The sequence below is a fragment of the Miniopterus natalensis genome, chromosome 14 (genome assembly GCF_054644295.1).
Source record: "Miniopterus natalensis isolate mMinNat1 chromosome 14, mMinNat1.hap1, whole genome shotgun sequence".
Taxonomy (NCBI): Eukaryota; Metazoa; Chordata; class Mammalia; order Chiroptera; family Miniopteridae; genus Miniopterus; species Miniopterus natalensis.
Window position 1 is genome coordinate 17308890 of NC_142094.1, and position 12450 is coordinate 17321339.

General features: G+C 46.7%; 1 protein-coding gene across 5 annotated transcripts in view; it reads left to right on the forward strand.

Moving 5' to 3' along the window:
• Positions 1-12450, forward strand: part of KCNMA1 (potassium calcium-activated channel subfamily M alpha 1) — a 661836-nt gene that overhangs the window by 474112 nt on the left and 175274 nt on the right. For all 5 annotated transcript variants that reach the window (XM_087824300.1, XM_087824299.1, XM_087824298.1 and 2 more), the window contains exon 14: positions 6134-6289. In XM_087824300.1, coding sequence (XP_087680426.1) covers positions 6134-6289 — 156 coding nt within the window. The remainder of the gene's footprint in view (positions 1-6133; positions 6290-12450) is intronic.

Below are 12450 nucleotides of genomic sequence, written 5' to 3' on the forward strand. Positions count from 1 at the left end.
GGGGGCCCAGTCTCTCCTCCCTCACCATGCAGCCAAACACACATGAGTGCATGCACACACACACACACACATGTGCAACATAATGCGATCCAGAGGCCTGGGTAAAGAGGGTGGTGAGGACAGGCCTCCTTGGGACACTTCTTCAGTCCAACCTTGTTTGCAGTTGGTCACTGGATGGAAGCTCCTTCACATACTGATTCATTCAGGAGCATCTGTCGGACCTCCGGGTTCAGAAATATTGATGCATTCTTAGATCCCATTGCAACAACTTCCATTATGTGCTGCACTAACTTCTTCAGTTGGTGTTTACTGAACACCTACTAGGTGGCCAACACTCTGCCTGACCCCTTAACTCCACATGGATATAGCGAAGGAGAAGTCCTATTTTGTTCCCTCAAGGGTTTAGTCCTCAAAGTTTAGAGTGTCCCAAACAGGACTTTTCTATCCAAGACCAGGTGACCTTGGGGAAACAGAACACGTGTTGGGAGGAGGATGCGGAGCATGACATTCTCAAATTCAAGATGAGAATCACATGGTTGAATTCAGGAAAATAGTTGGCTATCTAGAGATTCAACATAAAGGAATTTTCCTAGTGTCATAGTTTACAACAGGGATTGGAAAGAAAACCAATGTTGGAGTCTGTGTTGTTTCCCAGAGTCCAGTCTCATTGAAAGGCAATGGCTCCTCCACTTGAATGGTCGTTAAACTCCCAGGAAAACAGCTTTGGGGGAGGGAAGGTGGCACCTTTCTCTGTTTGATGTGGAACCAGTCATCCCCTTAATGAGGCTTAGAAACCGGAGGCTGTGCAGTACCTGGAACCAGGTGTCCTGTCTGAACAAAATAACTCCCTGCTGGGTTTTGAGTGAGCGTGTGTCCCATCTTACAGGTCATATTCCCTACGAAATAGGCAGTCAGGTGACCTAGAGAAGACCCTGCTCTGCCAAATGAGCCAGTGCCATGCCATTATTTCTTAATTGCTGGCATGTGCGTCCCCATTTTGCTGTGTGGAAGCCCATCAGAGGCTGTTGTGGAGTGGAGCCTGCTGTCGGTGACTGGGCTACCACTCGGGTCTGCTGCCCAGTGCCAACCGTGGCCCAACCCTCGGCAGGTGGTTCCACCGCAGAAAGTGTCGCTGCAGCCGGCGGGCTTGGTGGTGGGCACCCAAGGTCACAGTGTCCTGCTTGTCTCTGGAAAACCCAAGGACACTGAAGAGATGAAGTGAGGATGTTGGTAACTCACAAGCATCAATTTGGAGAAGTTTTTAAAGCAGCCCTTGTAGAATGAGGTGAATTTTCTCACCAAGGCTGTGGCCCGTGATGGCTCCTGAGGCAGCGACCTTTCCTTCTTCCATTTGAGATTTGAAATTGTCTTTAGTGTGAGAGAGCTTGAAGCTGTTGTTTAGATTGTTGGCTGAATTCAGATTGAATAGGAAAATTAATGTTGTATGTTTACAAAGGGATGTCAGTTTCTGCCTTTCTGCTTCCAGTGAGTGCTGATGTAGCATCTTCAAGAAATTAAGGAGAGTTGCAGCTATGAGATTCCTGTCAAACTCAGAGTAGCTCAACAGGCCCAGGGTCCAGATGGCACCTGGTCAGTATTCACATGATGTCAGCAAGCTCAGTGTCTTTCACAACCTTCTGCATTGTAGCTATTCAGAAACAACGGTGAAGAAGACATCAACAGATCCATGATTATTTGCTTAAAACACTTTTTTTTTTTTTTTAATATATCTTTGTTGATTTCAGAGAGAGGAAAGGAGAGGGAGAGAGAGAGACAGAAACATCAATGATGAGAGAGTCATTGATCGGCTGCCTCCTGCCGCCCCCGACTGGGGATCGAGCCTGCAACCCGGGCATGTGCCCTGACCGGGAATCGAACCCCGGTTGCCTGGATCCTAGGTCGACGCTCAACCGCTGAGCCATGCCCGGCTGGGCTAAAACACGTTTTGTTTAGAGTCACTCGAGTCTATTTGGGTTTTAGAGTTTGGCAAAAAAATCACTATGAGACTTTGCCCCTGGAAGATTAGGACGGGGGCAAGGGACACAGCAACTTTGAAAGGGGCTATTTTCTCTCACATGTCCTTCCTTTCTTCTGGAGAAAATAGGAAGTGGACCGGTCGTTATTAGTTATTTTATTCCTTGTAGACTTGCAAATAGGCATTCTTCACCCTGCTTTATAATTTTGCTGTTTCCTACCTATCCTTTCAGTGTGGCGTTCGCCCTCCAGACAATATTATTTTTCTTCCTCTCTTGGCATTTTCTTTTTACCAGAGATCTCTACCCATTAATACTCACTTTCAGGAAAGAACCTGGTACGTGAGTGTTAACTTATGTCACTATCAACATACTCCAAGGGATAGTTAATTCCATAATTGGACACCATACATAAAACAAAGAATTTAAATCCCCAGTGACCAAATGATGGTGGTATCCTAGGACCTAGAGGGGTATAGGAAAGCTGCCTATTTTCTTGTTTGTTTGTTTTTTTAAACTATATTTTTATTGATTTCAGAGAGAGGAAGGGGGAAGGAGAGAGAGAGAGAAACGTCAATGATGAGAGAGTCATTGATCGGCTGCCTCCTGCACGCCCCCGACTGGGGATCGAGCCCGCAACCTGGACATGTGCCCTGACCGGGACTCGAACCCTGATCTCCTGGATCCTAGGTCAATGCTCAACCGCTGAGCCACGCCTGGCTGGGCTGCTTTCTTGTTATGTCTCCATGTAAAACTGGTCCCGAGATTGTCATCATAATAATCTCAGACATTTGTGTCATACTTTATGGTTTTGAAAGAGTTTTGACATCCATTATCTCATTGACCATCTGTGCATTTCGGCGTCCTGGTGTGACTTCAGACTGGGGCTCTAGGCTCTGACTCAGACAGAGCCGCTCTGGAGGGTACAAATTGTGGTCACTTGGCAGCCAGTGAGCTAAGAGACAGAACTGCCAACTACCACCTCCTCTTTACATAGAGCCACAACTCATTGAACCAAACTGTGGCTCCTCGGCTTAGGCCTCACAGAAGGATTGACATTCTCCAAAGTGGATGTGTTTAGAATCTGTGGAGAGAAACACTTGCAGCCTAGCCATCTCTGAGTATGGACAGGCTATGGCCCAGGAAATTTTCTGATTTGAGTGTAAATGTCTTGAATCTCTTCAAGGAAAGATGGCTTAGGACACCTTGGAAAAGTGTCACTCCTGATGATTTGGCTATTACTAGATTCCCCTCCCCCCATCAGATTGCAGTGAAAGATGTCTTTTTCTCTGACCTGGAAGCCAAGTCCTGATGGCCTGATGGACATGCATGTCCTTTGAGCTTTCTCACTATAAACCCTCACCCTTGGGCAGTAGTGTTGAGGTGTTTTCTCTGACGTGACCTTCTTTGTCCTCATGGTGGCTCCCCCAGTGTTGTGAGAGATGGAACAGGGACTAGAATTCATCTCTCCTGGTTTCCCAGGATGATCTGTCCTACATTCCTTCTTCGTGAGACAAGGAGTGGCCCCATACAGAAGCCAGGCCCCGGCCTGCTAGACTCTGCTCAGCAAGTCTCCTTCTCCAGGTTAGAAGGATTTGCCTCTGGATTCTGTGAAGCAGTGCTGGCCTTTCTCACTGGGCCCCAACTGCCCTCAGAGGAGGAAGGACAGAGTTGCCAGAAACAAAGAGCCTGAGTTTCTGGGTCAGTCTCCTCTCTTTGTTTCAGGTGCACAGAAGTCTCTGGTCCCAGGCTTTGGCCCATCCCTTGCGGCCCCTGCCCCATGATTGCAGAAGATATGGGGCCAAGAAAGGAAGCCCGAGAAATGAAACCAGTGCCCCTCCTATGTAAACGTGTAAACTATATCTAAGGAACTCAAACCAGATGGGCACATGAGGGACCCCAGGCCTAAAAGCCTGGACTTTATACCTTGGATGGCACCTGAGGATGTGAGAGGCCCTCTTGGAAATGTTTTGTTTGAAGGTGCCGTGAAGGTTATGTAGTGTCTGACTGAGACTTAGACCACCCACATCTCCTTTCACACTTGCTGATTTAATTGTTTGTTACTTAGAATTAAATTCTCCTCATTCTTAGATGACAATGCAAATGAATATTTCTTTGCTTAGACGGCTGTTACTCTCTGCGATGTCAAGGAAGTGGAGGGGAAAGTCGTCTTAGGCCAGTGAAGAGTAGGGAGAAGAGTGGGGTAAAGGGTGGGGCTAGTTGCTGGATCAAGGCGATGATGGCGGAAGGTCTCTGATACTCAGATTGATGGAAACTGCCATCTGCCAAGGCCCACACACGGGACTGTTTTAACAGTGCTGTCATCGGGAAGGATGCTGTCATCTCTCCCAGGAGTAGACTCCGCTGGGTTAGGACACACGCAATTGTCACAGAGCTGGATTTTGCAAGAAGGAATTTCACAAGAGTGGATTTCTCAAAGCAGAGCATGGAGCCTTAGGACCACCCTTTGTTTCCACGATGAAGTCTTCTATCTCCTTCTAGTACAACTGTTTATATTGTCCCTAAAGTGAAGGGAAGCCTTCTTGGGACTCCTCCTATTTGAAGAAAAATAGTCACTTCAGGGCCCTGGAGTCTTGGCATTAACAGACCTAGAGGGTTCTCTGCCATGCAGAGCAAGGGGTCTTTCTGCTGAGACTTGGACACTTACTGAGTTTTAGGGACAAAGACCTTGCATTGGAGGCAGGCTTCTCCATTTGCTAGACAAATTATACCCTTAGAAATTTCCTTTAACAAACAAGCCCCAAATCACTGATTTCTTGTAACATACTCCAGGCAGCAGCCCCAATTCTGCCCCCTGCACCAGAGCAAAGCAAGTCTACTCTCTTTATCACAGCAGGACCCGGGTGTCCAGAGGTAGCCGTCCTATCTCCACCAAAGCGCGGCCCTTCTTCAGGCCATGCTGCTGGCTCTCGGAATTGTCCGTGAGAAAGCATTGTCTCCAGAACCCACATCTCTCTCTGTGCTTATCATTTTCCCTCTGGAAGTTTTTCAGAGGATCAGCTTCCCTTCCTCCATCTGACTGTTAAACTGGATCAGGTTCTCTGCAACTAGCCTGACCCGTTCACATCAGCATGGAACCTTTGTTCCCCTTGATCTGGAGACCATTTCTAACAAGCAGGCATTGGCTTTCTCTGCAATTTGTCACACGGTTGGCCTCTCTTTGGGTTTTAGTTACCCACACACTTAAGTTTTCTTTTTTCTTTTTCCTCATGTCTGCTGCCAAGTTAGGTCTTCTCATTTTGAATTTATATAATTGATTTTTCTTAACCTAAATGCTGTACTTGACATTAAGGCCTTTTAAATCTTTTCTGGTTGGTTTTCTTGCCCGTTTTTCTGACTCTGGAGAACTTTCTGAATCTTGTTTCTTTCATCCAGTGTATCATCTATGACTCTGCTTCGTGCCACTTAAACGTAATGGGCTGAGCGTGCCTCTGGGCCCTGATCTCAGTGGCTGACCTAACTGTTGAACGGGATCCGTCCATCTGCAACAGATTGTAACATGTCCACACCGTGATTTGCCTGATGATTTAGGGCAGTGCTGCTCAAAGTGTGGTCCCCAGCTCAGCAGCTCAGCATCACCTGGCGCTTTTTAGAAATGCAGATTCTCCAGCCTCACCCCACACCCATGGAATCAGAAACTGTGAGGGAAAGGCCAGCAGTGTTTTTGTTCAAACTTTCCAGGTGGTTCTGATGCCCTCTCAAGCTTGGGAACCACTTACCTGTAGTATTGGGTAGAAATACTACATAAAAAAGAAATAGAGAGATAAAAAAGGAATCTAAAATACACAGGCATTGGATAGTATTAGAGTCTATTTCAGGAGCCAGTTTATGACCAACCTAGCCAGACATCTTAGTAGCATGGGCCAATGTCACAAGAGGAATTTCCCTCTGGACTCTATTTAGCTGTAGGACAAACCCAGGGGAGGCCTCTGGCTTGGTAAGTATAGAAGTAATGTTCCAGAGACATTGAAGTTTGACAAAGAGGAGAGTTGAGTGAAACACCAAGTACGGACCCAGGCAAGGAAAGGAAGGACAAGTCTGGATGACCCTGCTCAGTTGGGCAATGCATTTCCCAGAGGAGATTTTAAACAATTGAACATTTAACAAAGTAAGGTCTCATAACTGCTTTCTTTCCACAGGCCCATCTGCTAAACATCCCAAGCTGGAATTGGAAAGAGGGCGATGATGCAATCTGCCTCGCGGAGCTGAAGCTGGGGTTCATAGCCCAGAGCTGCCTGGCTCAGGGCCTCTCCACCATGCTCGCCAACCTCTTCTCCATGAGGTCATTCATAAAGGTAACGTCTTGTCCTATTAGAGCACATTAGCCTCGGATTCAATTTGTCGTGGGGTTGAGTAGAGAGCACAGCTTAAACTCAAAACAGATCGAGTGGCTTTAACCATGTTGGTTAAGGAGAAATTCCTTGTTACAGATTTGGGCAAGAGGCCAACTTCTTTCAAAATTATGTTTTTATTTTTATTTGGCACATCCACGGCCATTAAATGATTGTTCAAAGCACAATCCTCTCTTTTTTTAGATAAACCACATGTTTATCTATCAACAAAGCCTCCGCTGTTAAAACAAAAATATGATTTATATACATTCCATATGGCACCAGAGCGCCTAAAGAAAAGAATTATCATTTTGCTCTTTTACATCAAGTGGCTGGTGGACCTCTCACTGTGCGGATAAATGCAGACCATGTGTTTGTGCTGAAGCCCAAACCCCAACAACATAATTCATTTATTTATTTCTGCACAATCAAGGAGGCCAGCAGGGCTGACATGCCACGGTTATTTGAATGGAGAGTGAAACGATGAACTGAGTCCTCGGCAGCGGCGCCCTTTACGCCGTGAGACAGGCAGTCTGGATAAGCTCATCTCCTTGTCAGCCGGTTCACACTGCAGAGCTCACTGGGCAGCCACCCTCACGTGGCCCCTGCCTGCTCTACCCAACTCTGTCCTCATAGGCCAGGCCAGGCATGTTTCCAGGACATTGGGTTGAGGGTCCAGGCTCCCACTTGGAGGACCGTTGGAGCTCAGGGCAATGATAACACCAGCTCTTATCCTCGGATCATTCTTAGCCTCACCAGTCAAGGTGGCAGGCCAGTACAGTAAAACCTGTCTGCTTTGGGTCCCTCTGATTTGGCATTGGAGGCCATTAGCTCAAGATCGGGGCATGCATTGCCCTCCCTGTTACTCACTTATTCACAGCCTCCTTCCTGAATCGGTACTGGTTGAGGTGGGAAGTTAGTGAGTCACCAGGAGGTCCCACAAAGGGAGCCTAAAGCTCTGAAGTCAGAGGTGGGAGCTTTCTACCTTCATTGCCATTGTTGCGGTATCCACTGCCAGAGGTGCGGTCTTGGTGGAGTTGAGGAAACAGCCCTGGATGCGGTGAGAGGGACGGGCGGGGAGAGTGGGGATGCAGGTGATGGGCTAACTCCATGTCAGTACTTGTCTTGAGCCTCCATGGGTTGTTGGGCTTAGAACAAGGTATTTTTCTAGGTCCTTACCTGCGGTACCCACCTCATTTACATTATTTGGCCAATTAATAGTTAACATTCCTCTATGGATAAGAACAGATTTCTTGGAGTCCCTTCAATCACTTTAGCAATGGATGTCTTGATTAAAAAAATTCTTCTAGTCTCTATGTGCCCGAAGACCTCCACTTCACTGAAGTCCTGGCTCAGACCCAGCTCGGAGTAAGGACATTGCATTCCGTTAAAAGGCTCCTTTCGTCCAGGCTGCCAGTCCCCTGCCTGGAGGGGACAGAATGCAGGCAAAATGGAGGCGGCAGGGGTGGTCCCTGTGGTTGGACCTAGAGACAAGTCCCAAAGCCAGATGTAAGCTCCTGTCTCCCAGGGCTCTTCTATTCAACACAAGGAGCCCGGACCCAGGATCAAGAACTGTCGCCAAGCAAGTGTCTCTGGTTCGTTCAACCCAGCCCTGCTGGTTGCTCCCAGTAGGGAGTTGCCCACAGGACCAGGCCCGCGGTCTGAGGACCTGGACCCCGCTTCCTTGTGCTGATGTAACACGGCCTTGGCAGGGCCCCGCTGCACATGGGGCACTTGACATGCGTATGTTTTGATTTTGCGGTGCCTGCATGGAAACGAGAGCCACCTGTCAGGAAAATTAATAAAATGGATATGACGCTGATTCTCCAGTGTTATTACCAGCAGGGAGAAAGAACTTCTGTCCAACTTCCCTCAAGACCCTGAAAGGCCTTACCTCTGCAGCCAAGGACGCCCCTCCAGCCCAACTAAGCCCACTGCCAAGTTGCCATTTAGGAAGAGCCTGTGGGAGAGGCCTGGCCTGGCCCTGGTGTAACTGAAAACACATTTCCCTCCTGGGGTTGTGTTACTGTGTTGTTTCTGTCCGGGACCAACTCGTCACTGTTTGGGGGTAGCTCTCTGCATTTGGCCATGTGATATCCAGCATCGGTGTTGGAATTCACTAAGCGCATGACCTGGAAATAGCAAGGCTCTCCATCCTCTATTTTTCTCATTTAAAATAGGGACAGACTTAAGCACATGTTCCCCATTCTCTAGTGTCATCTCTGTGCACTTACCTTCCAAGTCGCAGATCCTTGTCCCCTTTAGCTCATAATAAACAGCACAATGATGCTTTCCTCGGAGATTTTTATATATTATCTCCCGTTCGAGGGGTCACAAAGCCTTCGCTCATTTTTTATTGGGGGCAGATGGAAAAGGAAATCTATAAATGGATTCTTGTTTACAGAAATTGCTTCCTTCCCCAGTGTCCCCCGTGTCCTACGCAGAGAATACATCAGCATTTCCACGGGGAAAGGCAGTCCTGTCAGGGTGGAGGGAGATGGGATGGGGCTTCGGCAACATTCGATCCCTTGAGAACACTTAGTGGTTCTGGAAGCCAAAGGTGGGGAGTGAGCTCACCCTCTCGCTTGCCCTGGGCAGGTACAGTGTCTGTTTCTTGGTCTGGCAGAATGCACTGTACTCGGTCCCTACTGAAAGAAGAGCGACGAGACTGAAACAGTGACGATACATCCCAGGCACAGTGACTAGCTGCCCCCCCGCCTGGGGCTTTTAAAGCCAAGACTGAAAGTGAGAAAGCTGAACAAGAGAGAGAGGAGCTACTGGTACATAGCAGTTACAAAAGAGGCCCAGCCCAGAGGTGCCGGGAAATATGGGGGAGCACCTGTTCATTCCTCCAGCAATGTCACTTTCAAAGGTCCTCACGCTAGGGCCCCAAGTCATTGCCCCTGAAAGCCTAGCTCCCCCATTGGATACGTTAACTACGAATGGATTTAAAATTTGGGGAATCTATTTATATTTTTAGCCCACATCTTTAGGGTAATGAATTTTTTAAATTTGCCCTTAATTTGTTCCACTTAACCTTCAAGGCACGCTTTCTATAGTTTCTGGTGCGCTGGGGTTTGTTTAACAAATCCATGCTAACTTTATAACCAATACCTTTATGAAGGAGGCTCAGGCTGGCCAGTAGGGGTCCTCTGGCCCAGTGGCTTGTTGCTAGTGACGGGTTAAGTATTTTGTCAGAGATACCCAGTTTCAACCAAGAGTTCCCCTAAGGAGTGAAGGCAAATGTTCTGGTTCCTGTGACTTATCACCATCTACATTATCAATCCGGCCCGGGACATCCTGTTCACTTACCATTATCTGATCTCCTACCACCCGCCTGTCAGGTCCAAGTGAGAATCTTCCTAATGTCTTCCTTAAAGACCAAGACAATGAGTGTATTTAGCCTATCTGTCTGCCAAGGCCTCATACCTGAGTAAGTGGCCACACTTGTCCTCTACTTGGCTTCCTCACTGGGATGTAATTAAGATTTATTTATTTATTAACTTCTTTATTTTGTTTTAGAGTCTTACTGTGTAATACTTAACTTTCTCTGCAACATATCTGGTTTCACGTTGCTTTTTTTGTGAATTGTGCTGTTAATTCTTCCTAGGATTAGCTGTCCTTGGACATGATAAATTGTGTGTGCGGGCGTGGTGTGTGTTTAGAGGACGATTAATTCTTAAAATTTCTTTTCAGTCTACACTAAGCCTTCAAATTGAGCACATTTAAATTGTTCTCAGGATTGCCAACTATTTTAACTCCGCTAATCTAGTATTTTCTACATACACACACACACACACACACTCTCTCACACAGCCAGGAACATGACAAGCGTTCTGTAATTGTTTCTTGGTTGGAGAGATCAGTTATGAAAATGGAGAAATATGTGATACACTTTAAAAATGTTTCCCTGTTTTATAAGATTCGAAGTTGTGGGTGAAATTTACTTAATATTGATCTCAACACAGTCCCCTCCATCACGTTTCTACTTGTGAGAAAGGAAGCGCCAGGGAAATCAGGCCTGTGTTTTTCTGATTGTATCTTGGCTGAAAGGTGGACTTTGCTGGACTTAATGGTTTGTTCATTGTTGTTATTACCATGTTGAGATAACCTTTCAGCAACACATAATCCTAGCAATAATTGTAGCCAAGGGAATAATTTTTAATACTTTTTTATTTTGGGCTGTGTTTATGTGTGTATATATGTTTGAATATATGCGTATATAAAAACATGGTTTAGGGGCTGGGAATATAAATCAAGGATCGTTAATAATAGCTGAAATATATTAGGTCATCTCTATGTGCCAAGCCCTACGCTGTGTTTTATATGCATTATCTCATTTAATTCTCACAATTACCTTACCCAAACTTGGCGCTATTATTAACCCCATTTTACAGTGGTAGATACTGTGGGTTAAGACAAGTTCAGCAACTTGCATGAGGACATAAAGTTGGAATGATGAACTCAGTTGTTCGAACCCAGGCCAATTGGTTCCAGGTTCGTCCTTGGGTTTACCAAGAGGAAATAGTTCCAGCGATAAGAGGGAACCTTAGCTAGTGCTGTCATCTTAGCACAAATCTTAGCTTTCTGTAGTTTATTTTATGGGAACATGGTGGGAGTTGGTTCAATAGAGATTCCCGGGGCACCTACCATATTCTAGGCAGTGTGCTAATCAGACTGTCATCCTTATGGCTAGGAGGCACTGATAAGCTTCCAGAAGCTTCTGTTCAGGCTGGGATGTGTAGGCACATGTGTGCATAGCCCCATCCTCCAGGTCTTCTTGGCTTTTCTCTCTGGCCATCTCTGCAAGGGCAGAGGTCACTGTATCAAGACTGAGATGGCCAAAGAGAAAGGCCAACAAGACCCACACATCCCAGAATAGAGGGTTTGTCTGGCAAAGTAGACACACATGGTGAGAGTGAGATAGTGAGATGCAAGCTGTTGCTTATTCCGCACGCGTGCTTCAGAGGCTTGTTCTGGTGCTGTCAGGTTTCTGTGACCTCAGTGGCCTCTCCTACTCCTTACGTCGGCCACATTCCCTTTGGCTGGTCCAGGGCTTGTGTATCGGCTTCTCCCTCTGGCTGGAATTGCACCTCCCCTAGGAGCTGAGCTGCATGGCTTCCCTCCATCAAATCCTCATGTCCGCTCAGTGTTAATTTCTCGGTGAGACCTCTCTCTAAAACAGTAGAATTGCATTTTTACAAAAGGGATTAATAACAAACTTTTAATTGAAGTCTTTATAAGATACAAATATAAAGTGTGCATCTAATACATGGACAGCTTGTTAAATATCCACAGAACCAAGACCCAGATTAAGAAACAGCACAGTCCTATTAACCAACATCACCCCAATAAATTTAATTAAAAAAAAACACAATACATTATCTGGACCCCAGGAGCCCTTTTCTTTTTTGGGGGGTGGGGATTACTCTTCACCTGAGGATATTTTCATTGATTTTAGATAGAGTGGAAGGGAGGGACAGGGAGAGAGAAGGAGAGAGAAACATCCATGTGAGAGAGACACATCTATTGGTTGCCTCCTGCATGAGCCCCGCCCGGGGCTGGGGATGAAGCTTGCAATCCATGTATGTGTCCCTGAACGGCAGTCACACCCGGGACCCTTTGGTACTCGGACTGGCGCTCTAACCACTGAGAAACACCAGCCAGGGCCAGAGCCCTCTCTTTAAATGCCAGGTGCCAGTGTCTGTGTGGGCCTGTTCTGGGGTCTGGGGAGAATTGGCATCTCCACAACGCTGAGTTCTCCAGTTCATGAAGATGACATATATCTAATAAGGGGGTGCTTTACGATGCAGCAGTTTCCCTGGCAAGTGCAGGAAAATCATGAAGGAAATGATTAAGCTCATAAATTTCTCCGGGGCTTCTGATGGTCCCTCCAGGGAGGAAATGTACTAATTCACATTCTCCAGGAAGGACCTAGGTGAATGAAGTTTCCGTGTAAAAAAAAATCAGAATTGCATTTTAAGACTTTGCATTGCTGTCCCCTCCACACCACACATCTCCACATCCTACCTACTCTCCCAGAGGCTTTGGCTTTCTCGATGGCATTTCTGTCATTGCCTCTTTGCCCTGAGACAGTGAAAGGAGTATGAAGCCCTGGGCTGCTT